The following is a 26560-nucleotide window of genomic DNA, read 5'->3' as shown; positions in this document are numbered from 1 at the left end:
AATACACACATACAATGGAATGAGCTCAGATGTTGCAAGTTCGTGCTAATCGAGATTCTGAAGAGATCAGGCATGAGTCGGGAGCATCATACTTCAAGAGCTGTGCATGGAAATTCTTGCTGTTGAATGAGAGAGGGCGTCGTTGATGCTGCAGAACACGATTGTGGAAGAGATCAAAGTGATACAGGATGAGCTGTTGCTGGAGAAGTGCATGGCAGAAAAAGGAAAATGATAGGAGCAGGATGTCAAGCAGCTGATACATATGGAGCACTGAGCAATGGCGGAGTTTGCGTTTGTGTGCCTTATGTTCACGCTCCTCTAGAACATGAAAAGCCAGCAATTGAAATCTGCGATCCGCAAGGAGATAGCAGATGGTTTGAGATGCAGGGGTTTGTGAGGATTATTTTCCTGTTCACGGTGGGATGGAGCAGTGAATACATCAGGGCTGAATCAAGGGATGGGTGGCTATTGACAATGCCACTGCATAGGGTGTTGAAGAGCTAAACGCACGAGGTGGTGGTGCCTTGGAAGATGAGATCAAACACGACATTGAGTGGGAGAAGATTGCAGGCGTGTTTAAGGTTTAACTTGGCATTGCGGTAAATGACGGAACTGGATGCCTTTGAGGATGGACCGAGATTGCAACTGGACGGGATTGAGATAGTGGGGTGGGAGGAATGTCTGGCGTGTTGGGTGAATAGAAGTTCAGAGGAAGGTGTGCAGGAGAGCAGGAAAGTCGGTGGTAGGTGTTGTGGTGAACTTGCTAGTGTATCTGATGGAGCGGCAGCTAGTGGTGGTGTATGTATCGCATACAGAGGGAAAATTGTATCCTGGGTTCGGAAGCTCAGGCGCACCGCATTCGACGTTTGAGCATGGGGCTTCAAATTCGGAAGTCGAGGACAGGCAGCAGACGATGATTGTAGTGAGGGGGGGGGGGGGGGGGGGGGGGGGGGGGCAGTAGAGAAGGGGAGCGATTTATGGAACCAACGAAGTTTGGTGGCATGTTGGAAATGCTGGCTTAAATGAATATTGCAGCAGGGTTGGTGGAAGAGGAGGAGGATCATTTAAGCTTTGATGGGAAGTGGGTTCTACAAATTAGGCTGCTGAAGATCGTTGACCGTGCAAAGGAGGAGACAGAAGGTGCAGTGTCAGTAGTTGAAATTTGAGGTTGCTGTGTTTGTGTTTCTGGAGGAGGAGGATGCAGCAGTGGAAGAACTGTTGTATGTGGCGAAGAAGGGGAAGAAGGTGAAGGAAAGGAGGAACGAAGGGTGGGGGATGTTTGAGATACAGGAATGGAACTTCACGAATGTGAACACGACTCTCAGCGAGATCTCTTTGAGCTAGAGGGCGCAGTGTTAAAGAAGCAGACTTGTAAATCGAACCATACAGAGATGCAGGACTTCAAAGAATAGGGGCGGATTCTTTGCGAAGATTTGGAAGGGGAGCAGGGTGGTGGAGGAGGATGTGGCAGTGCAACCGTGAGGAAGGGAAAGCAGGGCTGAGATTGGAATTGAGATTGGAGAGGCTGTGGAGGAGGAAGAGAGGAGGGGAAACTGGGTGGATGAGAAGGCATAGTTCAATGCAAATGAGACAGAGAAGTCTGTTTCGTTCACTGTTGGGATTCAGCTGGAAATGTTGAGAGGACAGCAGCCGTTCAGGGAGACAGAGTCGGAGTGTGGACCAGTGAAGGAGGTGTGCCGGTGGAAGGTGCAATAGTTTGGGCTACGTGTTTAAAAAGAGATTCTGGCTAGTGGAAGAGATGGAAGAGAAGAAGAAGAAGAAGAATAAGAAGAGAAAGAAAAAATAGAAAAAGATAAAGATAAAGCCAAATAAAAATTAAAAAAAAAAAAGGGATAAAGAAAATCAAAAAGTCAATGCGAATCGTTGTTATGCTCACTAACTTTTCATATGTCCTTCGAAAAACTATCAGAAAGGATCAAAGAAACAGTTAAATGAAAAATCAAATAAAATATTTAGGAGGTTTTAATTGTAATAAACTTTGTTTTCAAATTGAAATTAGTTTTTTAACATTTACATAAAAAAAAGAGCTTTTGATTATATTCTTGGATAATAATATTCTCGTCAATTTTTTACCGAATAGCATATCGGATGATTTTTTTGTGTTGAAGAGATAATCAGTTATTAATAAAAAAACGAACAAATTGTTTTTTGAGAATTACACAAAAGAAATGATTAAATCATGATAATTATGTCTTTCGAAGTAAAAACTTGTTGAACATGAAAAATCACTTAGGTTAAAAGATTTTAAAATAATAATAATAATGAAGATGAGACACTGAAAATAAAACTTCTTAAACATTAAAAAATGAATTGGAAAATCTTGATGTTAATTTGCATAGAATGATATGACTTCTGTCAAAATGTGAAATAGCAAATAAATAAATAAATAATAAATCATGGTTTATTTATTGTAAATTGGAAGGAATTTTTTGTTATGAATATTTTAAATTATTGAAAAGTATATTATCCTTTTCTGATCATAATTTAAATAATAGTTTGTTTTTTAAGAAAAAAAAAACAAAAAAAAAATAAAAATAAAAAAAAAAAAAAAAAACCAGTGCTGGGCACTGACTGATATGGACTCACATTTTCTAAGGTGATGCTGATGTTTATATTCAACATAAACATTACATAAAATGATCAAAAAAATGTTTAAAAACAATAATTGATCTTCTGCCATTATTAGTTATACAAACTTTTCAAATGGCTTCTCAATCACTTCCAACAAAATATAATTTAGATCCAGACACTCTTTCAATAATATACGATTGGGTTGACCAAGTGGAGCTCTCAAGAATAAAGCGAAATATTGCACGGGATTTCAGCGATTGCTGTTTGCAAAACTTTAATTAAAATTTTTTTAATTAAATACGGTTAACTTTATTTATTTTTGACTTTAAAATGGATTTATTGAAGTAATGATGGCAGAAGTAATTGCTCATTTTTATCCGAAATACGTTGAGCTGCACAATTATCCCGCTGCAAATTCAACATCGAAAAAAATCGACAACTGGAAAACTCTGAATAGTTTGCAAAAATCTATTTTTTTGTTATGATAGCATTTGTATTTTTATAAACGATTATCATTTATTCAGCGAAAGTTCTCAAAAAACACTTCGGCTTTACGTTTTCAATGGAAGATATTGAAAACATCGCCTTATGTAAAGTTGGGGCAATTGAATGGGCTCTTTTTGAATTAAAACAAAAAGTATAAATTCGTTCTATTTTAATATCTGGAATGCTGTTCTATTTATTGATTATTTTCTCAGATTGATCAACATCGAGAATCACATTGTTTGTTATGATTTCCTTTTTAAAATACATTTATCAAATTTTGTTTCAGCAAACGGATCGCCTCAAACAAGTCACAAAGCTTTCAGAGGAACAAACATTGAGGGTTCTCCTGAGCAAACAGAGCAAATAGAGGAAAAAGAAGAATCCATTTCATCAAAGCAAGCGCTAACTGCTCCAGTAAAAGAAGAAGGCATGAAAAATAATCAGATACTTTTGTAATTGCTTTTCTTTTCAAGAATCTAGAATCTAGTGATATTTTATTTTATTTTTTCTTATTATTAAAATTTTTTATTTTTTTTTTAAATTCTAGCTATTGTTTCCAATTTATTTATTTTTATTTTTATTTTTCGAACAAAAATATTTGAATTGGCGGATTTCAGTGAGAGATCGACTTCAGCCAGCAACGTCGCAGCAAAAAGCAGCTCCAGCTGTTGATGAGGCATATCTGAGAATGGCTGAACATATGATTGCAGAAAAAGACCAAACAATTCAAGAATTAAAGGAAACAATTGAGGTTTTGACAGTTTTTTAATGATATCTTTACTCTGGTTCTCAAAAACGATATATACGTTTGATGTTATTTGCGTAATCTGGATCGTTTAATTTTTTAGATTCTCGAAACAAAAACACGAAGGCTGGAACAAAACATTCGATTAAAAGATGCTCGTATTCAGCAACTAACTGCTAAACTTCAGCAAGTCGATCTTACTCCGTAGTGCAATTGCATTTGTGTTTTGTTGCAATAGGATTTTAAAATTTTTATTAAATATTCATTTCAAGGATATACTTTCTTCTGTTTCTTATAATTTTTGTACTTTTTTTTTCATTTTTTTTTCAAGAATAAGAATACCAACAAATAAAGAGTCATAGCGAATGGAATTTTGTGAAATATTTTTAAAAACAAAAAAAGTTCAAAAATTTTAATTTTCTAAACTCAACTTTCAAAAACATATTTTCGACGAATATTACAACATATTGGAAGATTTGAAGAGAGAAAGGATTCACTAACATTAGAAAATGGTGGTCTTTTTTCCCGCTATTAAAACAATGATGAACATAACATATAACATAATTCATTCATCTCATTCTTCTTACAGTTACCGTTACAGAAGCAAAGTCTAAACGATGCAATCCACGAAGCTGAAGCATATCATTCAAATATAACAAAATAGAACTTTTTAAATCATCGTTCTTTGTATTCCTCTTTGTCCACACTTCAACAAGATCTTTTGCTTTGCTGAAGCTTACGCCGCAAATTGAATCAGTTAAATCCAATTGATTTCCAATTATCAAAAGCATCAGGTCAAAAAAAATTATTTCACTTTCTGAAGATAAGCTATCTTTCGGGCATTTAATATTAATTTGTCCACCCCCTTGATTCATTGGATCTTCCCATGCAGGTTGGATGCCTTTTTTAAAAATAAAGTAAGTCGATCTCACCGGAAGCATTGAAGGTTTGGGAATGTTGTGACACATCCTTAGAAAATGGTATTTCGTTTAAAAAACATTATGTTATTCAATTAAGAAAGCATAAAAACGATATTTGAGCATTTCAACAATATCAAAACAATATCAAACTTCCAATACTGTTCAACGGTTTCAACAGTACATATCTCCCGGCATGACGCATCCCATTCATCCTTTGATGTAGACGAAGAACCCCTTTTAAATGATGATGGTCTATAAAATAATGTCCATTGATAACGAAGTGGATGAGTTTTTTCTTGTATTGATGACATTTTATTATTTTTTGATCGACTTTGATCGAGATTCATTTTTGATATCACAAGAAACAATGTTTTTTATAATTATTAATCTGGTTTGATATTTATCTAATTATTATAAATAGTCTCTTTTTATTAATTATGCTTCCAGTGATCCTTTAAAAATGGCCTTATCTTCAATTGCCAAAGGGATGTATGTTATTGTTTGCTTTGGGAAATATAACTTTGAAATTGCTCATGTTATTTTAAAACAGAAAAAATTTACCTGTTTTTGGATCTGAATGGGAAAGAAAAGTGAAAGAAGCAACATCAAATGATCTTTCAATTGCTGATTCCGAAATTCTCCATCAAATAGCGGATGCCACATATGATTATCATAATTATGAGACAATTATGTCAAAGACTTGGGAAAGGTTGGACCAGAAACCTAAAGATTGGAAAATTGTTATAAAGGTTAGTCTCGCCTCAGAGATTGTAAAAATATTAAAACATATTTGTTCACATATTCACATATATTAATCACATTTGAAGACGCTAGGACTTATCGAGGCATTGATTAGAATGGGGAATAAACGCTGTGTGGAAGAGATAAGCTCCAACAAGTTTCGCTTGAAAAATCTGCAATATTTTGATTATGTAGATGAAACGCAAACTGATAGAGGTGCAACAAGTTTGATAGTATTTGCTTATTTTTATTATTTTGAATCATTTTTTTTCCAGTTCGAACAAAAGCCAAATCTCTTGTTGAAATATTGGAAAGCGAGGATATGGTTAACGAAATGAGAGAGGAATCGAGACGAATAAGGGAACGATTTCAAACTGCACAATCTGCTCCAAGAGATATGTATGAGGAGAGATATCGCCCTGTTTCTCACGATTATTATACACCTCCTTCCAAAAGCAGTTCTCGGGGGCAGGACGATCCAGATAGGTATGACATAACACACGACTCCAGAGTTAATAAATCGAGGAGCAACAAAGACAGACATATGAGATCTTCGGCTTCGCCATCATCTTCCCCCTCTCCTTCTCCATCACCAACTCAAACTCTGTCTCCTCTTCCATCGCCGATCCTTTCACCTTCCACATCCACAACCCCATCCTCTTCTCGAGCAAAGGAATATGGCCAGCCATCAAAGACTCGCACTGAGCCCCGTTCAGAGACATTGGCCCCTCCGCCTGAAGACACAGCCATCACCTACGAGAACTCCTACGAAGCATTCCAGAAAAGACACAAGAGAATAGCAAGCGAAGCATCTCGAAGCAGCAAAGCAGCCAGTTCCAATGGCAAAAACCACGCTCCTTCTCCCACACCTTCAGCTGGTGCTGCTCAGCAAGAAGATCCCTTCGCTTTTGGGCCAATGACATCTGCGCCTGTTGTTGCTGTGCCCAATGCCAGCGGTGCACAGGCAACGGCTCCTTCCTTCTTTGCCCCTGCATCGACAACTGCTGCTGTGCCTTTCTTTGCTCAAACGCCTTCTGCCTCACCTTCTGTTGCATCTTCTTCTGCATTGCCTTCTTCTCAGAGTGTTCCACCGGGTTATCCTTTCTTCCCACCCACTCAACAAACTCAACAAACTCAACTAGCTGCTCAAGCTGCTTCTGCTTCAATGGCTTCTTCTTCTTCTTCTTCTTCTTCATTCGCTTCTTCTCCTTCTGCCCCCAAACAAGCACAAAATGTGTTTATTCAATCAAAAGAATCGACAAACGATGTATTTGCGATCTTTCAGGAGCAACTTGCTTCTTCTTCTTCTTCCTCTTCTACTTCTGCACATCAAACAATTTCATCATCGTCATCTTCTTCTTCAGGCACAGCAATTTCACATTCGCCTTCGTCTTCCTCAGACGATTTCTTGTCTTCTCTTGTTGATTTGGACTCTCTCGACGACAAAAAGAAAAAAGCGCCTGAAAAGAAAAAAGGATCGTTTTTGGCTGTGTCTTTGACTTCGTCGCCTGCAAACACATATATGGGGGCTCCTCCTTCAGGTGTGTGAGCGAGAGTGTGTGTGGCGAATGAATGAAAATGAATATGAATGAATTAGGAGAAAGAGAGAAAGAGAGAGAAAGAGATTTACTCAATTTAATACCATATATTTTTTGCAAATCATTTTGAAAAGGAAAGCACTTTTTTTTCCTATAATTCATTTTTCTTATATATGTGTTGATGAAATAACATTATTATCTTTTCTCTCTCATATCATGACTATGATAATGATGATTATGATAACAATAATTATTTCAGTGTATCCTTCTGCCTCAGGTTATCCATATCCCGTGCAACCCTCTTCCAATCAAATACCTCCAGGATGGCATTAATAGAACAGCTCTATGAAAGACGCGTATGATATTAATAGAAAAAGATTTATTATAAAATAAATAAGAAAATAAATTGATTATAAAAATTGTGTTATTGTTTATGTTATTTGTTCTTTCTTTCTTTTATTTGGTAATGTTTTCGATACCACAATAAATACTGCGAAGAAAAATTGCGATTGATTTTGTTAATTTTGTAAAAGAAAGAAGAAAAGCATTCAAAAATCAAAAGAAAATGAAACGTATTTCATCCAATTAGAATAAAAATTCCCGTTTTCTCTTTGATAATCTCAAAATGAAAGTTTTCCTTCATATTTTCACAACTGGATTGACTTAAATATTGATAAATAAAATGTTTCACAGAAAGAAGATTATTCTGAATTATTATTTGAAGCAGACATGAAAACTCTTAAAAAATCAAAAACATAAGCATTTTTACATAAATAAAAATAAAAACAATTGAAATACAAACAACTAAGGCAAATAACACACATTACAAAACAACAACAACAAAAAGAATAAGAATAAGAAGAATAACTTTGTTTCTCTTTTAAAAAATACATGCAATTTCCATCAACAATTGATTTCATAAATATGATTCTGAATTCTCCATTCATTTTTATCATTTTACAGCTATTTTTGTTCCTTATGAGAATCTTCATCGACAAAAAGGTGGAAACTGAATAAATAGTGGAATTTCATGCAGATAGCGAAAGTGCTGAAAATTTCTGCTGATTTGCCAATCACTCAAACAGATCTTCAAACAAATTGGCTTTTTTCGGCTGTGAAATAGAAAATTCAATAAAAGTTCAAAAAATTAATAGAAAAATCATTAAAAATTGAAACATTATCAAAAAACAAAAAATATATAAAAACACAAATTTTTAATTGAAAATTATTAAGAAAACAAAAATTGCATACTTTTCCCAGTACTAATTTCCCCATCTTCTTCGGCTTTGCATTCAAATGCCTTTCTTCGTCTAATTCGGCTGCTGTCACTCCTTTCGAAAGAGCTGAGCTGGCTTGATATTTTTGCTGTTTCTGTGAAGAAGAATCTGTTTTGCATTGAGAAATGGAAGAAGAAGAAGAAGAAGAAGAAGATGATGATGATGAAAGAGGATCTGAATCCAAAGAAAGAGAAGAAGAATAAGAAGAAGATGAAAACGAATGCGAATCCTGTTTCTTTGCAGCAACTGCAGCAAAAGCCGTCTTTGTGGGTGTGTGGATGGGAGTGTTGAATCTTTTGCTGGTTGTGCCAGCTGACAAAATGGATGCAAACAAGTCTTCTTCTGACGATGAATCTGCTCCTTCTGAACTGCCTCCGCCACTGCTGCTGCTGCTGAGAAGATGTGAATGCTTCGGAGAAGACAAATGGCGTGAGGATGAACTGAGAGAAGAAGAAGACGAAGACGAAGACGAAGACGAAGACGAAGAAGAGAAATAATCTGCAATTGACCGATCAAACATTCCCTCAGAAGAAGAAGAAGAAGATGATGATGCTGGTAATGAAGAAGATGAAGAAGATGAAGCAGCCATCAATTGCTTCTGTGACTGCTCAATCTCCCTCGTCTTCTGCACAAGCTGTGCTTCGAGATACTGTCTCTGTATTTCCCTCCTCCTTTCCTTCTTCTCTCTCTTCCTCTTCTCCTTCTCCTTCTTCTTTTCTTTCTTCTCCTTTTTCTTCTCCTTCTTCTCCTTCTTCTCTTTCTCATCGCTGTCATCCGACGAGCTCTTATCTGAGTCTGCCTCAAGCATCGCCAGAAACGACGCCTCTTTCTTCTTCCTCTTCCGCTCCTCTTTCTTCTCCTTCAGCATCTGGTACTTCTCCAGCATCACCTCCCTCTCGTGCATCTTCTGCCGCATCCGCGCCACTTCGTCCGTCGGCGCATTCATCGGAATCCTCAGCCGGATCCTGTCTCTCTGCAACTGCAGCTGCAGCCTCTTCTGCTCTTCTCTTTCCTTCTGCTCCCTCAGCTCCTGCTTCATCCTCTCCTCCCTCTCTCTCTCCTGCTGCTCCCACAGCCTTCGCTCCATTTTGATCTCCTCCTCTGTTTTGATCCGCTCTTTCCGCCATCTCTCTTCCTGCTCCGTCTGCTGCCTCTCCCGCTGCGCCTTCGACTTCTGCCGGAACTCCAGCCACGCCGCCATCCTCCTCTTCTCCTCTTCGCTTTCCCTCTCCTCCTTCTCACTCGCCTTCATCCGCCCGTTCCTTTCTTCTTCTTCTCTCCTCCGCCTCGCGTCCTCCTCGTCCTCCTTCTTCCGCAGCTCACACTCCATCTTCCACCTCCTTTCCACCTCCTTCAGCCTCTCTTTCTCTTCAAACTCCCTCTTCAGCCTTTCCTCCTCCTGCCGCTCTGCCTCCAGTCGCTTCGCTTCTCTTTCTGCTTCTTTCTCTCTCTCTCTCTCCTCCGCCTTCATCCGCTCCAGCATCATCTTCCGCTTCTGCTCCTTCTCTGCTTTTTCCCTCTTTTTCCTCTCTTCTTTCTCTTTCTGCTTTCTTTCTTTCTCTTCCCTCTTCTTCTTCTCTTTTTCTTCTTTTTCTTTAATTCTCTCCTTCTCCCTTTCTTCTTCTTCCTTCTCCTTCTGCCTTTGCGCCTCGCTTTCAGCTCGCCATCCTTCCATTTTCTTCTTCTCTCTTTCTTCTTCCTCTCTTTCCAGTTCCCTTGCTCTTCTTCTCTCTTCCTCCTTCGCTTTCCTCCTTTCCTCTTCTTCTGCCTTCAAGCGCACCTTCTCTTTCTCTTCTTCTGCTCGAAGCAGCTGCCTCCTTTCCTTCTCCTTCTCTTCTTTCCTCTTCTGCCTGTCTGCCTTCCACTTCTTGATTTCTTCGTCCGTTTCGCTCTCTTCATCGTTGCTTTTGTCCAAAGCATTCGCATTTGCATTCTTCCCTCCAGGAATCGCCTTGTTCCCTTTTTCGTTCGTCAAAAAGGAAGCCTCTTTCTCTTCCTCGCCTCTGCCTTTGTTTCCAGCTCTGTCTTTCTCTTTCTCTTTCTCTTTCTTCTTCTGTTTGTCTCTAGTCTCACCAAAATCCAGATCCTTCAACAAATCTGCAGAATCCAGCATTCCTTTGCCTTTCTTCTCTTTCTTCTCTTCTTTCCCTCCTTTTCCTTCTCTTCCTTCTTTGTGACTGTCTGCTCCAAGCACCTCTGGCTCCTCTTCTGCTGCTCCTTCGCTTTCCACTCTTCCCTTTTTGCTCTTCTTCTTTTGACTTTCTGCACCAAAAATAGGCGCTTCAGAATCAGACATCGAATCTATCCCTTCAACTTCCACTTCCACTTCTTCATATTCATATTCGCTGTCCTCTTCTTCTCCTGTGAGGAAGAGCGTGTATTTGTCTTTCGGCCTTCCAGCTCCATTTATCTCTTTCGAACCAACTTTTGCCTTCTTCTTCTTCTTCTTCACTATCTTCGTCTTTTTCGGCTTTGGCTTTTCGACTTTACTTAGTTTCTTTTTCATGTCCTTTTTCCTTTCTGCAATGCGCTTGCTCAACTCGGCATCTTCTCTTTGCTCTTCTTCGTCTTCCTCTTTCAATCTCTGTACCAATACTTTTTTTCTCTCTTTTTCTTTATCTTTTTCCTTTTCCTTTTCCTTTTCTCTAATGCTTTCTCTCTCTTTCTCTTTCTCCCTTTCTTTTTCCTCCTTTCTCCTTTCCTCCTCCTTTTTCTTCTCCTCCTCATTGCTTCTGTTTCTGTTATTTGTATCTTCATTGCTCTCTTCTTCTTCTTTTTCTTCTTCCTTTGCCTTCATCTTCTCTGACTCGAAATTACCATCAGATACAATCAGAGGCGGTGGTGGTGCAGGTGCCCTCATCCCAGATGCATTCACACTCGTCCCATCGCTCGACACGCTACCAGGAATCCCCTTATTCACATCGAACGCACTCAGCGCACCTCGCTCTATCTCCCGCTCCTCCTCATTGCAGTCGATACTCAATAAAATTCCGGCATGTGGATCAGCAAAGAAAGACGCACTTCCAATTAAATAAGGGAGAGGACGGTGCATAAAATGAGATGAGGATGCAAATAGCGAAGACGAATGAGGGGTAATATTTGGCTTCAAGTCAAATGAAGTCACAATATTATGAGATGAAGAAATGGATGCAGAATGATCTATTGGAGGCAGAATGTCTGGCTGAGATGCAGGTGGAACGGGTGGTGCCATTGACAAAGACATTGAACGATCTCGAGAAAATGATGACGAAGGCTGATAATTGACAGTTCTAATAATTTCTTCGTTGAGAAAAACTTTTGAAATTTCAGTGGCTTGAATTCCAACTCTTGCAACATTTCCAAAACGTTTTGTTAAAATGGAATCTCTTTCTTCTTTTGAAAACTTTTCACAGACATCTTGTTCTTCAAATTCGGGCATTTCAAAATCATCGTCAATGTCTTCATAAACGCGCTTAATAATAAAAGCAAGAGTTTAAAATTATGCGTTTAAAAATTTTTGTCCATAATTATCAAACATTCTCAATAAAACGTTGTGTAGACAACAAATGAAAATGATTGAAAGCATCTTCAACTTGAATCTCTGTGTCTATAGCCTTTTCTTTCACTTGTTCCACTTCATTTTGCAAATCTCGAGAATGAGAAAGAACAAACGAAGAAAACTCTTTCAGTGCGTTAAGCATCTGTCAGTAATTTTGCATCAATAAAAGTTTATACATACAAAAAGTACTTCTTAAAAATAATAAACCGTTTTGTCAGATTGCAGTGTTCTTTCATAAAATTCATCACGATTGTTGTTCATCTAATATGTTTCTAATGGGTTATCAATTTTTTGCACTGAACAAAAAACTCATTATCATCTTTAAATATTAAATAAATTTCATTGTAAAGTGAATGGAAATTTGTCATAGTTGTGAAATCGAATCTGAGAAGGAATTATCAACCCAAAAATCGAAAAATAATGAAAAACAATTAATAAAAAAAATGTTGCAAATAATGAAAAGAGAGAATATTAATGTCATTTGTGAAACAAAAGTCATTAGAATAGCAATTATATTATATGAAGGAGATTAAAACTTTTTCCTTTATCTGGAAGCTCATTGAGAGCTGAGATAATTCTTATAGTCAGTGAAAAATTATGTTCAAAATACGAAACTTGAATACACAGGCTTATATTAAATAAATGACTTAGCAAATCACTAAAATTCATATAAACAATTCAATTTTCATTTCATTAAGAATTATTTTTTTAACGATTTTTCGTTTTTATTATTTATTAATGGATTTTTTTCATTTGCAATAGTTTGAAATCAATAAATGAGTTAATATATACAGATTGTTGAACATTAAGCAGACTTGATATTATTATCACAGAATGACACTTAAGAGCATATGTGTTCACAAAAAAAAAAAAAATAAGAAAAAAAAAAAGAAAGAAAGAAAGAAAGAAAGAAAAAGAAAAAAAAACTAATTTATGTGTGATCAAACCTCAACAGAATCATAAAAGTATTCTTTCAAGTCTTTCCTTTTCAGTGAAGATGTGACTATAACAAACATATTTTTATTGAATATAAATATTTCTGATTTCATTTCATTTCAAAAGTTGACAATTTGCTCAATTTCTTGGTTGGTTTTTTGTAAAATCAAATAAATAACTATTTCTGTCTCTTTTTTCATCAGCTGATTGCTGATCAACAAAATAATTAGCATCACTCATCGAAGTGTTGAAAAGTTCTGGTTGGCTTTCTTTTTCTCTTATCCTGCAGTTATCAAATATTCATGGTTAAACTATCTTCAAAAATGAACATTTCGTTTTAAGAACCATTGTTGTTTTTTGATAAAGAGAGCAGTTATTTCATATTTTCGCCCAATAATATAAATAGGAAAAAATATGACAACATTGATAATTAACATTTTGGATTTGCATTTCATTTTTTTTTTGTCCTATCTTTTTTCTTTATGACAATTTTTGGTTAAAAATTGTGAAAGCGAATTTGTTGCTTCAGTGATATCTGCTTTCATTTGCACTTTCTTTCGCAGGCGTTTTCAAAATTTTGTGTGATTAAAGCATTTCAGTTAAACAAAATTTGTCTAAGATGACTTTGAAATAACCACCTCAAGCTGAGATTCTTTAAAATCGATTACAAAAGATATTTCAACACATTACATGGTTTGTGCCGGACAGAGCAGTGTGTGAAAATTCTATTTAGAGTTTATGCTTTCAAATGTTTCAGTTCAGTTAAACAATTCTTCATTTTATTTTGTCGAATTCTATATGTTACATCCAACCGCTTCAATAAATTGTAAGCTTATCGACGATTCATCTAAAATATGATTGTTCCTTGTTATTCGAAAATATCGCAATGGTTTTTAAACAGATAGGAAATTTGCTTATTCGGCACTTTATTGGAATAAATAAAATTATGTTATTGATTCAAACAACGATCTGGTGGTGTTTATTGAATGAGAAACAGTCTTGCTCGATTATCTAATGAAATGGAAACAATGAAGCACAGCTCACAAGTTGACATGTTACACTTTTATTGCAAAGCTGGATACTGCTTGATTCTTTTCTCAGCATTCGTTAAAATGAGATTTGCCATTACTGTGATCTTCTTTTAAATTTTTTTTATTGTTGATCATGTCTCTTGCAATTATCAGTGAACAAACGAAGATAAATGAAATTTGTTTAGAAGAATATAAAATGAAAAGATAACAAACTGAAAGAAGTTTATGATTTGTGGATATTTTTCATCTTGTCCACAGTTAAAAAATACTTCGAAAAAGTCTTGGATGTGCATTTTTTTTTAAATTGCACAACTGGACCTATCCTTTCATGTTATATTTCAAGCCTTAATACAGTCCTAATCGGATATAATCAATCGGTTTTTGCACAACTTTTTGTGACCATATGCGATTGTGATTATAAGCAATGTTGCTTTAAATGACATGAAAGAAATGGAAATTAATTAATAAAGCAAAATAATTTTTGGTAATTTTTTTCTTTTTTTCAAATTTTTCTCAAAAATACTTTATTCACTTGCAAAACAATTTAAGTTGTTTGGTTATGTCATTAGACTTTTTTTGAACGAATTTTCTATAAATCTTTGAAAAGAGATTTTTGATAAAAAAATCGATTTTTCAAAGAGCAATCTTTTTGAATGACGAATAAAAAAAAATGGATTATATTTTGAAACATATTCTGTCTTTCTTGATGCAAAGGATTAAGTTTTCAGAAAGAAACATTAAAAAAATTTTTTAGAAAAAGACATCAGTACTAGATTATCTGAACTTCAACAACAAATTATTATTTGGGTAATTTTTTTTGAAAAGTGACATCAGATCAAAAATCTGACCCATGAAAGTTAATTCAAAAACACTCCGTTACCATAATACAAATGAAAATATTAAACTTTCAAAGTGATGTTCGTTTATTTATATCAAACTTCTTTATGAGAAGAAATACTTTTTTTAAAAAAATTATGTATCATATTTATTGATCAAAATTTTTATATTAGTTTTTCAATGAAAAAGATTATCGCTTGATTGAACCACTTTGCAGTTGTTTATTAATAAAAAGTGCAAGATACGTTTCGATTCTTTATCCTGACAAACAGGATTTTCAATGTTAATTCAATATTTCATTTGAATAGAATTGTCCATTAACATTGTGTACATGAACTACATAAATGCAAAAACTGAACACACATATTCGATGCATCTGAAATTATGATAAATTTAGTGGTTTTCATTTTATTTTAACAAATATATTTTTTTATTAATTTATTATTCAATCATGTTTTTTGAATTGAATAGTCAACAGTTGATAGCCAACAATTGTTTCTTCAATAACAATACAAATAAAGATCAGAATTCGAGAGCAATATCAGGATGTGGAAGCACAAAATCAGCCAACGGAGGCTCAATGATGCTGTGTATTGGGAATGAAAATGAAGTGAAAGTGAAAGGTGGATCTTTTGATGGGAGCTTTTGTTCTGCATCCGATGGTCTTGGGGGAGGAATCTTTCTTGGATTGCTGAATGAAAATCCCAATTTCCTGATTTCTTCTTCATTCGGAACAAACACAGCCAGATGGGGAAGAGACATCTTTGTCATTTCTTCCAATCTTGAAGTGACTGCAAAGTCACAAAAAATCACATGTGTGACAGCCTCTTTGGATTCTTTTGACAAGGTTCGAGGATATGACAATGGAAACAACAGTGTGGCCATTCCTCTGTGCATCTATCTCCTCCCCACTCCAGAAGAAATTCATGTGAGCAACACCGAGGCATCTGACCATTCTCATTGCGGAATTGTCCAATTCCCTTGTTTAACTTTGAAGCATTCTCTAAAACGTCTATCAGGTTCAAAGAAAGTTGTTGCGAATGGAATGATTTTAATGAGCGATGAATTGGCCTTCTCTGATCAAAAGCATGAAATCAGAGGAAATGATGACCAAAGTGGTTTGACAGCCTCCGATGCAAGTTTAACACTAAACTCAGCGATGATAACAGCAGGAACTGAAACAGAATTATCAAAACTTATCTTCACTCTTTCATCTTCCCTTCCTCTTTACTCCATTTTCAATGTCTCTTCATCATCATCTCTTCTTCCTCCTCATCCTACAACTCTTCTTCTTCTATTCCAAACACAAAAGTATGCACATTGATCTGATAGCGAAACTTCAATACACTTGCATCCCTTTCACCATTGTTATCTCATGCATTTGCACCACAGCAAGGTCCCACATACAGCCTACAGTATCAAAACCACAAGTTCAGATACACTTTTCTCCTTTAACTACCATATAATCATCAACAAATCCACTTCTACTCTTTGCAGATTCTTCTTCTCCAGAAACTCAAGAAGCACTTTTTTCTCCGCATCCTGCGACATATTCTTCCTGTCTCCACACTCTGCCTCCAGCACCCTCCCTTCTGCTTTCACCCCACCATGAGCCCTCACTCTCTGCTGCAACACACATTCGACGACCTTATCATCAAATGAACTTGATATGGCACAAACACTTTTCTCAGCAAGAAGCGTAACGTACAAAATTACGTAAGAGTGCTTTCATTCTTCAGTGCAATGCTTAATGTTCTTTTCGCACTACCACTTTGCAGCACGATCGATCCTGTCGCTTGCATCAGCACCTCTGTCGACATCTACGAAGATGTCGTGTTCATCGTCATCACATCACACACATTCATCAGCACCGCATGCATCTTCTCCCACTCCACAAACTTCCTCACCTTCCATTCTTCCTCATTCACCTCCCACTCTTCGCTCACAACATTCAAAAACTCCTTCTCATCCATATGCTTCATCTCCACTCGTTGCCCCAAGCCATTCAACTCCAGCGCTTGTTTCCTCTCTTTCCTTCTTCTTCTTCTTCTTCTTCTTCTTTCACTTCTTCGGTTCGACTTCCCTCTGTTCCATCAGCGCCTGCTACACACTCATCTCATCAAGAGATATCTCCTCTGCGGATCGCAGCCATCTTTCCTTTTTTCCCTCAACATTCGCCCAACTTGCAAGTTCAAGAATTCCAATATAGCATTTCGCTTTCTTCTTTATCGCCTCCACCACGGTCATCAACTTCTTCTTCTTCTTCTTCTTCTTCTTCATTTTCTTCTTCTTCTATATCTACTTCTCCTTCATTAATAGTATCCGCCTTTGCCTCTGTCTCAGCCACTGCCCTCATCTTCCCTGCACCCGCCATCACTCAAACAACCACGTCAATGGCACGGACACACTCATCAACAGCTCACTGCTCTGAGATAAGCACCTCAAACACTCCATTTTCTACCACTTTTGAGTTAGCCACGCTTCGCTCTTTCTTTGATGGCACATCGTCTTCTGTTTCTGCATCACTGTTGGCTTAGACGATTGTGCTTGGGGTATCTTCAACTGCATCCATTGTATCATCATCTTCATCGTCGTCGTCGTCATCTTCTTCCCTTCCACCTTTATCTTCCTCTGCTTCTTCTTCCTTGGCCTCTCTGACTTCTCCAACATCTCTCGCTTCCTCCTCTTTCTCTGCCCTTCTTTCCTTCTCTCAGCCACATCGCAAAAGTCACGCACGCAGGCAAGCTCTCCCTTGCATCCGTCTCATTTGGCTCATCCAGGAAGCCTCCAACAATCATGTGCTGTTGCATCCCCAACTTCCTCATCAAACTTGCTAGCTCCAGAGACTTTGACTGCTATGATCTCCACAACTTCATCCTCTTCTCTTTCATCAGCTCTGTCTGCGCCTCTTTCCTTCTCCACTGCTGATGCCCCACCGCTTCTCCTGGGCACATTCTCTCAATCTTCACAGACCTCGTCGCAGAAGCGCTTCTTCCATTCGTGTCCTCGTCTGTTCAAATCCACCACTTCTCTTGACGATGTGCCACCACCGATGCCTTTGTCCCATTCGTCGCACAAGTGCTCTTCTTCTTCGCATCTGGAGATGAGGCTGTAGATGGAGCTACGCAAACATCATAAAGCCAATAATACAAGTACGTCGATGAGCAACTCTTCAGAACACACGCATTTGACATACTGTTCAAAGCAGGTTCTTCCAGAGATGCATGTGCTGAGGCTGATAAAGAGAAAGAAGAAGAGGAATGCGACAGATGAGATATTTGTGACGAAGATGACGATGGTCTGAAGGAATTAAACAGCAAGGAAAAGAAGAGGAGGAAGAAGAAGAAGAAGAAGACGACTACAAAGAAGAAGAAGAAACAAAACTATAATGCAGATCCTCTGCTGCCATCTTCAATGCCATGGGAGCATCCATCGTAACAACCACTGAGAAAGCGTCGTCAGTTAGAAATGGTGAACGAAGCATCTCAGCCGCATTCCACTATCATTTGGACACATTCGACTGTCTTCTTTGAATAAACAACTCTTCGATACCGAGCCTCTTGTCGGATGTGTTGAATGAACCCGCTTCCCCGCCTTCTGCACCTCTGCCTCCATTCACTTGCCTCGCCATATCAGCTGTTTATCCGCATCAGACGCCCCATCAAACACACACTCAAACGCGCGCACTGACAGTGTCGCTGAACAATTGCTCAGCATCTCCTTCACATAACCTGCTTCTGCTCCTTCTCTACTCTGCCATGTTGCCTCAATTCCTTTCTCCGATATGAATTTCACCTTCACCGAATCATCTGTACTCCATCACAACAGACGCTGTCACTCCACAGCGCAGTAGCCGCGATTTCATTACAATGTGCTCATTCGCAAGGTGGATCAGCTCATCCTGGCTGATAATGATACCACGCACAAACTCGAACTCCTCTGCTTTGTGCACGCACCATTCAACAAGTGCGAAAAACATAACCGCCAAATCTTCCACAATCGCCTGCTTCATCCCTGCTTCTCTCTTAGTCCCATGCTGCATGAGGATCTCACCTGGCTATAAAGTTTAATTCCTCTTCGACTTTGTTTCTCAACAGGATCTCCACCATTTCGTCTGCATTTTTGCACAGCTTCAAGGCAGCTGCATGTTCAGCTCTCCCAGCGCATCCAAAGTCTTCCCGTATCCAATGCGCACACGCATCATTTACTGATTGCCTTTTCAGTTCAAGGCACTTCTCGTAATCCCTCAACCAAATAGAACAACCACGGAACTCCGCTCTTCTATCTGCACACAATTTTTCCTCCATTTTCCTCCTCTTCCTCTTCTTCTTCTAATCACTCCTCATAAAGCAAACGACTTTTTTCGCCAGACTTCTTCATCGGGTTTATCTTTTTCCTCACTCATTTTCAAACCATTCGTCTTCATTTGCATCTGTTTTCCATCTATCCTCACACTTCCTTCTCTTCCATCTGAAGCTATACCCAAAGACCCGTCTGCTGCTCCCTCTTCTGCTCTTCTGAAATCTCCTGTTGGATGCCATCAGATGGAGAAGAATTGTGCACTTCAGGTTCCACTGAAAACTTTTTGCATGCGCTCGCCTCAGTCTCTGTCCTCGCCTTCACTAACTTCTGCCCACTCATCCCAAGCGCCTCCACAACCATCTGCGCCATCGGTTCTTCCAGCTTCCCCTGGTTCTCTTTGATTCTCTCCACAAACTATCTGTGCGCAGCCGGATACCCACCTTTCACTTCATTCACATCACCTTCCTCTACCTCTTCCCGCTCCTCCAGCACCGCCAGCACAATCTCCTCAGACAACAGAACCACATCCTCCATCCTCAACCAAACCGCCTCCATTCTCTTCTCCACAATCTCCCCCACTTCACATACAGCAACCCCTCGCCCCATCACTTCCTCGTCCAGCTTCACCTCCACACGCCTCGACTGTTGTGATCTCCATATCTGCAGCGACAGGTAAAACAGATCGTAGATCGACTGGAACGCATTCACATTCTCCAACGCAAAGATCTGCTTGCTCCCCGACTTCGTGCCCACAGACGCTGCAAGCGACGGAAGCTGCGCCACCAGCGGAACCAAAAGCATCGCTGAAAGCGCCACATCGTATGCACACGCAACACCCCTATACAGCACCGCCCGCCGAGCCACAACATATCCCCTCAGCGTCTGTTTCACCCTCAGTAACGACTATCTGTGATTTTCATACACCCCAGCCGCCTCTCGATGTCATCCATCGCTCCTGCCGATGTGTATGACGCTGCCACCGCCGAGGCATCCGAAGGGAAAATTTCAGGAGCTGAAGAAAATACTGAAGATAGCTTCTACTCCCCCATTTCCTTCTTCTCTTCTCTTCTCGGACTCCAGAATGGCGAAGTTGATCGGCGTGCTGCTCCTGTTGAAGACGAAGAAGGCAATGTTGTTGAACGAAGAGATGACTGCTTCACTGCCAAGGCAACAAGAAGTTTGATGAGATATTTCTCATCATGTCAGCCAGAAGTACCACCCGAAGAGCTAACAGCATCCACATTTGTATCAAAATGGACGAACAGCCGAAAAAGCCTGTTAACTCCGTACAATTTGAAAAGATTAAGGCAAAACATCTTTTTATAATGCATCTGTTTAAACTGAAAGGGAGAAGGAAAAGGCACATTCTGAGATGAAAGAAACTTGTTTGATACAAACTGTTTAAATATTAATATTTGAAGAGATAACATTTTTGAGTTTGTTACAAATGGAGATTTATTTAGAAAAAAAAATGTATCATTCCAATTTTCCAAAATTATATTAATAATTGCTTTATGTCACCTCCTTTTTGAATATTATTCTAACGCAACGAGTATTGTTTTGATAAATCTTTCCTGTTTAAAAAATTTATTAATAAAATTCAAGAATTCAAGTAAATCAATTTTTTTATCTTTCAGCAAAAGAAAATAATAAAAACTTGGATAACATTCATATATTAATAATTAATATTCGAATAGATGAAATGAAAATGCAGAAATAAGAGCATGCAATTCATTTGATTCAAATAGCTCGATAGCAGTTGCTAACAAAAGCGTATTGTATTATATTATTAACGTTCTGTATGTTATCATCAGATTTTTGTAATATTTTTCAGTAATAAGCTCAGAAAATAACAATTTATAAAATCAATAAAACAATAATGGGAACGGAATGATCAACATTTTTTGATCATTTATGATCTTTTGTGGGACAAAATTAAAGTCGAGGAACTTTTCAAAAAAATTTTGCCATTTGGGTGATTATTTTTGAAATCATAACTTTTTTCGGAGTGTCGATTTTTCAAATGTTTAATTTCTTTTGAGAGGAATTATTCATTAAAAAGTTAAATGCAATGCAATTGTTTAAAATGACAATGCTTCAGATAATATTCATGAAAAAATTATTTTTGTATGGAATTATTTCTTTTTTGTGCTCATTTATCAGCACTTGAAGTGAATTCTTAAACCGAAAATTTTGATGGAATAAATATGATTTCAAAAATAATCACTCATTTTTTTATTAAAAAATGAAAAATATCATATAAATTGAAAATTAAATAAAATTTTGTTCATTTAACTGATTTATGAGCATGAACGTTTTTACTCAAAAAAGCTTTTCAATTCTTCAAAACACAAACATCTGTGAATATATAATTGAAGAACTCTTTTGATTATATTTTTACTGCATTCGCAAAACAACTTTATCAAATCACAATTCTTCCAAACGACTTTCCTGAAGTTGACCTTTTTCTTTCTATTTTTCTATTTCTTTGAAGAAAGATCCACATTTTCTCGAAATGATTTCAGATTCACTTTGAATAAAGGAGAAACGGAAATTGATATAATGATTCATTTACCGATTTTGTGTCTTGAATGTCTGAGCTCTATCGGAGACTGATTTAAACACAAACTCAAAGTATATCATCTCTTATTTGAAAATGGAAAAATCTTAATAAATCTTTTTTATTGATATTTTTAATTTTGTAAAATCATATCAGACGCATTGTAATTTGTTTTTCGATTGTAAATAACAGAACACTTCAAGATAAATCTTCAAAATCAAAAATAGAAATCTGTAAATAATAATAAAATAATTGCTACAAAAATTACAAAAATAATAAAAGAAACAAAACATTTGAATGACAAATTAACAAAAACCAACGGAAATATAATGACTAAAGATTATCCAAAAAAATAAAGAGAAATAAAGAGAAGCAAAATACAATTTACAGCCACCAAAGCACACAGTCACTTCATCATTCAATTCAGAACTCGATTCAAAAATAAGTTTATTTTGAAATAAAGAGAGAAAATAAAAAAAAAAATGCAAGAAAACACTTTCAAAAAATCACTCAAAAAAACAGCAACAACTCACAAACAAAATCTATAAATAACGCAATTTTCGAATCTTGAATCTTTAAAAATGCAAAGCAATAACAATCATTTCTGCTTAAATTGCTTCTGTTTCGATTGTTTGCATAAAAAAGACCCATCAAAGCAGAAGAGTTTATTTCTTTTGTATGAATTCATGTACTCTTTTCGGCAAATATACTTCTTTTTTTTTTAAATTCGATAACTGTTCTCTTTGTTTTCGTTCTCTTCCTCCTTTTCATCTTCTTCATTCTTTTCAGAACACTCCCATTCTTCATCCAGGTATTCGTCTTCAGATAGCTCATGAAGTGCACGTTCCCACATTTCCGTTCTCAGCTCAAACTTCGCATCGTCCCTTCTCTGCTTTCCTTTTCTCCTTCTTTCTCGAAATCCTTCCTCCTTCTTCAGCAGCATCAGCACCTTTCCTTTGTTCCGCTTTCTCCTTCTGTTCGTCTGCACCCTCCTCCACTTGTGCTTCGACTGATATTTTCGTTTGCGACCGAAAAATCTGCTCGTGTAATTGAATTCAAACAATGGCACCACTTCATCTTTTTTCATTTTCCACAATCCATGCGGAGTCTGCACCCATCTGATCTCCTCGCTCTCGTTGCCTGCCTCTGATGAATCAGAGGTTGTGAAATGCTCATACCAATAAGGATCAGTGGAGGTATCGCTCTCAACATTTCCGCCTTCCAACTCGGAGAATGACGATGAATCGCTGAGTGTTGAAACATCAAAAGTCCACTTGTGATACGTCGCTCTTCCACGATAGAAATACAACCAAACTAATTTTCCATTGAAATCTCCATTAGTACCCGCTATACTCAAAATGTTGTGGTTGAACAATTCGTAAGTCTTTCCACAGCTCAGCGTCACAAAGCTGCAAATTAGCTCATACCACAAAACATGACCTCTGAAAGCCACTCATATGATTCACACATTGCAATAGTAACAGCCACCAGCAGATCTCCAAACCCTTCCTCTTCCAACATCTCCCGAAGCGCCAAAATGTCTGCATAAAAGAAAACAGGGCTTACCTTTCCAAAATACCCATTTAGTGTCTTCAGTTTTGCCCAAGGCCGTGTGATTGTTGTTTGAATCATGTCCCCCACAAAATGCAGCCATATTCGATATTTGTATTCTCTACCGTCTTTTCCTCTCATCAGCAGTTCACAAATGGTCGACAAAACTCCAGAAAGCATCGCTCTTGCTCTGCTTCTTCCTTCATTTCTTCCGGCACGAATTATGGATGTCAGCAGTTTCAATGCCAGCTTATCCACGCTTCGTCTTTGACTTGAGTGCACCGCGGACATTATGCTGCGAACCACCTCATCATCGTTAAAAAGCGTTAATAGTCTCGATCGTCTCTTCCTTTTCAAGCCCATCAGTTTGCCCGCATCATCAGTAATGTCTCTTCTCTCTCCGAGATATTTCTTCCCAAAGCAGCACACCTCAAGCATCCTCATCGCAGTTTCATTCATCATTCTATGAACGGCGCACCACACCTTTCCCCATTTCCTACCCACTCCCTTTCTCACTTCATCATTGCTGAAACAAGTGCATTCTTTTCCATCACCATAGATGCACCCGCGCAAACAGCAAAGCGTGTCACAGGCTGTGTCAAACACAACATCCCCGAATGCTTCTTCATCCTCAACATATGGCGAGCGCGAGAAATACAGCCCGTCAAGGTAACTCATGCTTTTCTTTTCATCATATTCCTCTTTAAGTATTCGCTTGTATTCTTCAAATCCTTGCTCGATCCGTTCTTCCTTGTCTTTTGCCCGAATCGCATTGTCCAAGTGCCACACCAACCTCAATAGCATCCCTTTTGCAAACCCCGACAAGCTCAGTCTTTCGCTTTCGCATTTGCTATGCTGCTTAAGAATGTGAAATATTCGCTTTTTCACAAATTTTTTGTTGCTCAGCAAAACTCCACCTGAACAAACACATAAACAGCGATAAAATATAAATTACCAAAAACAATCTGTAATCATTGAACAAACTAATATTTGTTCGATTAATGCTCTTTTCCGAAATTATGACAAATAAAGAGAACAACCATCCTTCTGACAATATCGGCTTTTCGTTGCTCTGCATTTCCAGAAATGCGCTGTCCAAATAATAGAAAACAATCTGTGATTGAGCTCCTTTACTCATTTCACTGAAAATCCTTCCATATGAAACAACACGAAACAGCAGCTCAACAATAGGAACCACTTCGTTAAACGAACGCCGTGGCACGCTGAAAAAAAATGTTGTCATATCTTCAACCAACTTAGGATAGTAATGGCTCAAAAGCATTCCGAATGCAGGATCATCACGACTGGAATTATTCAAACAGTAGCAATGCTTCAATATGCATACCAGTCCATTTAGAAGCAATTGAAGCTCCTTTGGCTCATTGCGACATTCCATGATTGCACATCGCAGCTGTTCAAACGGATATTCCTCACAATTTGGAGACTGGGAAGAGAGAAAACTTGACAATTGGTCAATCAGCTTCACTGACAAAGCTTTTTGAGTACACGCATAAAAGCATTGTGCATCATCCAAAAATTGCCCAACTTCTGCAAAACAAAATTATAAATTGAAAAAAAACAAATTTTACCGGAAATTCCTCTTTGCTCCAAACCTGCTCTAAAAGCTTTATTCCATTCAAGCATGCAACAAAATTTCCACGTTTATGTTTCCGTCCTAAGCAAGACAGAGAAACTTTTATTTTTGATAAAAACTTTATTATACGGCATTTTAAAAAAAAAGTGGGCAGAATCAACATTTCATTTCTGAGAAACTGTAATTCTTCAAAGGTACTGAGTATCGCACGAATAAAATATATAAGCAAAAGTCAACAAAAAAGCTCATTGAAAAGGAAAAGAAAAAATAACTCAAACATCAAACTCATAGACAAAACATGAAAGGAAATATCACAGCCAAAATAAAAGAAAATAAACTCAAAACGTCAAAAGATCAGCAAAAAAGAATTATTTATAACTTTTACACCGCTGAACATTTTATGAAGTTGCCTTTAAATAACAAAATATCTTCACTTTCAATCCTTATTCTTTGCAGCATATCGAATTATTTGATAATTTCAATAATTTCTCCTTTTCCAAACAATGATTATTTGCATTTCATTTCTTCTTCATTTCCAACACATCCTTCAAAACCTCTTTCTCTTATCAAATGCTTGTTCTCCCCTTCTTCAAATAATTCATAATTTCTTTATCATGTCCATTCCTCTGTTGCTATTTCAAAAGCAATTCTCCGATATATGCATGAAGCACTTCAATTTTTGTTTCATCGTATTCCTGTGTCTCCTTCATCATTTTCTCATCTGCTTCAGTAACCATGTTAATTACATAACTTTTCCCTTCATAACAGCCTAATATTTCAACTCGCCAATTAATGTGGAACCATTCATTCACAAAGTCATTATTCACAACAAACGAAGCATGCTGCACATCAATGCTACACGACAATAAATCGGTTGCCACAAGCACTTTGATTTTTCCTTCTCTGAAATCTTTCACAATGCGATCTTTGCCTTCTTTTCCGATTCCACCATGAATCGAACTCATTGAAAACTTTCAACTTCAAAGCGCTTCTGTGATATAATCCACTTTCTCTTGGTGATTGCAGAAGATGACACATCCAGCAATGGGAATTGTCTCAAAAAGACCGAATGGCACTCCCTTCTTGTATTCTTCTTTCACAACATCCACACAGAATTGTCGAATTCTATCAGGTGAAAGTTCTTCATAAGAAATCATAATTCGAATCAAATAACGCAAAAATATAGCCAGCTATTTCAATGACTTCAACTGATATCCAGTTGACGATCACAAACGATCGTGTTTTCTCAGGGAAAGATGAGAAAATGTCTTTTTCATAACATTAAACCCTTTTGAAAGATATGTATATGCTCCATCAAGCACACAGATTCGCAGATGCCAAACATCAATAACCTCAGAATATATTATCTTCGCTTCAATCTCGGGCCTTCCAATAATTATGTGCTAAGGCGTCTCAGGAACTTTTCGTGTAGCTTCGTGAACATGGTCCTCATCGAAAATGCAATAAATGTGGATTCCCCCAATGTATTTTGCAAGTCCCTTCATTGCCTGAAAAAAAAGAAATAAGCGAAATTATTGTGTATAACAACATAAAAGTGCACACACTCAAAACTCACCCGATGCACATTTGCGACTTGGAGAAATAATCACTGCTTGGATGAAGTGCAGAGAAGGATCCACAATCTGCAAACAAGCAATCAATTAAGCAAAATGTTTTCCCTGTCCTGACTGAGTCTGTATGAAAGCATCATGCCCTCAAATTATTGGCTTTATGACTATCTGCTGAACAAGAGATGGTGTGTCAAAACCACATGAAAATACACCACGAAGCAATTTATCTTTCAAATTCATTTCATCAAAGGTTTTGGACATTTCATTCAAAGTTTCATCAACTTCCTTGTTCCCATCGGAAAGAGTATCACGTGTGTTTGTTGAGTGGGTGAAGGCTCGTA

At 37.4% G+C, this 26560-nt stretch overlaps 12 protein-coding genes across 12 annotated transcripts; 6 read left to right on the top strand and 6 right to left on the bottom strand.

The window, feature by feature from the left end:
• Positions 1–228: 228 nt before the first annotated feature.
• MONOS_1484 (uncharacterized protein) lies at positions 229–961 on the top strand (the record flags this gene model as incomplete). Its single annotated transcript, XM_067867675.1, has 3 exons — positions 229–417; positions 489–581; positions 710–961. The coding sequence occupies 3 exons, from the start codon at positions 229–231 to the stop codon at positions 959–961; spliced, it is 534 nt and encodes a 177-aa protein (XP_067728997.1).
• Positions 962–2699: 1738 nt separating this feature from the next.
• On the top strand, positions 2700–4194 carry MONOS_1485 (putative Calponin homology domain). The gene is made up of 7 exons (XM_067867686.1): positions 2700–2854; positions 2938–3048; positions 3117–3229; positions 3291–3315; positions 3365–3505; positions 3696–3829; positions 3927–4194. The coding sequence occupies exons 1-7, from the start codon at positions 2725–2727 to the stop codon at positions 4029–4031; spliced, it is 759 nt and encodes a 252-aa protein (XP_067728996.1). The 5' UTR covers positions 2700–2724; the 3' UTR covers positions 4032–4194.
• MONOS_17472 (putative eukaryotic translation initiation factor 4E) lies at positions 4175–5060 on the bottom strand. Its single transcript, XM_067870396.1, has 2 exons — positions 4894–5060; positions 4175–4792 (listed from the first exon to the last, which is right to left on the bottom strand). The coding sequence occupies exons 1-2, from the start codon at positions 5052–5054 to the stop codon at positions 4393–4395; spliced, it is 561 nt and encodes a 186-aa protein (XP_067728995.1). The 5' UTR covers positions 5055–5060; the 3' UTR covers positions 4175–4392.
• Positions 5061–5188: 128 nt separating this feature from the next.
• MONOS_1486 (EpsinR-like protein B) lies at positions 5189–7868 on the top strand. The gene is made up of 5 exons (XM_067867697.1): positions 5189–5232; positions 5294–5492; positions 5571–5709; positions 5760–7025; positions 7282–7868. Exons 1-5 carry the CDS (start codon positions 5204–5206, stop codon positions 7353–7355), a joined length of 1707 nt encoding a protein of 568 aa, XP_067728994.1. The 5' UTR covers positions 5189–5203; the 3' UTR covers positions 7356–7868.
• Positions 7437–12115, bottom strand: MONOS_1487 (uncharacterized protein). Its single transcript, XM_067867708.1, has 4 exons — positions 12045–12115; positions 11815–11979; positions 8274–11750; positions 7437–8134 (listed from the first exon to the last, which is right to left on the bottom strand). Exons 1-4 carry the CDS (start codon positions 12096–12098, stop codon positions 8096–8098), a joined length of 3735 nt encoding a protein of 1244 aa, XP_067728993.1. The 5' UTR covers positions 12099–12115; the 3' UTR covers positions 7437–8095.
• A 3109-nt stretch (positions 12116–15224) lies between these two features.
• On the top strand, positions 15225–15965 carry MONOS_1488c1 (uncharacterized protein; the record flags this gene model as incomplete). The annotated part of the gene is made up of 1 exon (XM_067867728.1): positions 15225–15965. One exon carries the CDS (start codon positions 15225–15227, stop codon positions 15963–15965), a length of 741 nt encoding a protein of 246 aa, XP_067728992.1.
• Positions 15966–16537: 572 nt separating this feature from the next.
• MONOS_1489 (uncharacterized protein) lies at positions 16538–17251 on the top strand. Its single transcript, XM_067867730.1, has one exon. It carries the CDS (start codon positions 16615–16617, stop codon positions 17176–17178), a length of 564 nt encoding a protein of 187 aa, XP_067728991.1. The 5' UTR covers positions 16538–16614; the 3' UTR covers positions 17179–17251.
• A 247-nt stretch (positions 17252–17498) lies between these two features.
• Positions 17499–17756, top strand: MONOS_1490 (uncharacterized protein; the record flags this gene model as incomplete). The annotated part of the gene is made up of 1 exon (XM_067867739.1): positions 17499–17756. One exon carries the CDS (start codon positions 17499–17501, stop codon positions 17754–17756), a length of 258 nt encoding a protein of 85 aa, XP_067728990.1.
• Positions 17757–18446: 690 nt separating this feature from the next.
• Positions 18447–19312, bottom strand: MONOS_1491 (uncharacterized protein; the record flags this gene model as incomplete). The annotated part of the gene is made up of 2 exons (XM_067867749.1): positions 18447–18698; positions 19124–19312. The coding sequence occupies 2 exons, from the start codon at positions 19310–19312 to the stop codon at positions 18447–18449; spliced, it is 441 nt and encodes a 146-aa protein (XP_067728989.1).
• Positions 19313–19357: 45 nt separating this feature from the next.
• MONOS_1492 (uncharacterized protein) lies at positions 19358–19934 on the bottom strand (the record flags this gene model as incomplete). Its single annotated transcript, XM_067867759.1, has 2 exons — positions 19358–19825; positions 19866–19934. The coding sequence occupies 2 exons, from the start codon at positions 19932–19934 to the stop codon at positions 19358–19360; spliced, it is 537 nt and encodes a 178-aa protein (XP_067728988.1).
• A 2323-nt stretch (positions 19935–22257) lies between these two features.
• MONOS_1493 (uncharacterized protein) lies at positions 22258–24765 on the bottom strand. Its single transcript, XM_067867771.1, has 3 exons — positions 24668–24765; positions 24039–24602; positions 22258–23971 (listed from the first exon to the last, which is right to left on the bottom strand). Exons 1-3 carry the CDS (start codon positions 24696–24698, stop codon positions 22920–22922), a joined length of 1647 nt encoding a protein of 548 aa, XP_067728987.1. The 5' UTR covers positions 24699–24765; the 3' UTR covers positions 22258–22919.
• Positions 24766–25280: 515 nt separating this feature from the next.
• MONOS_1494 (uncharacterized protein) lies at positions 25281–25613 on the bottom strand (the record flags this gene model as incomplete). The annotated part of the gene is made up of 1 exon (XM_067867782.1): positions 25281–25613. The coding sequence occupies one exon, from the start codon at positions 25611–25613 to the stop codon at positions 25281–25283; it is 333 nt and encodes a 110-aa protein (XP_067728986.1).
• Between the last annotated feature and the right edge of the window lie 947 nt (positions 25614–26560).

Source organism: Monocercomonoides exilis, assembly GCF_001643675.1.
Source record: "Monocercomonoides exilis strain PA203 chromosome Unknown scaffold18-1597598, whole genome shotgun sequence".
NCBI classification, from domain to species: Eukaryota; Preaxostyla; order Oxymonadida; family Polymastigidae; genus Monocercomonoides; species Monocercomonoides exilis.
Note: the sequence above shows the minus strand (reverse complement) of the source record. Positions and strands in the feature narration are given on the sequence as shown.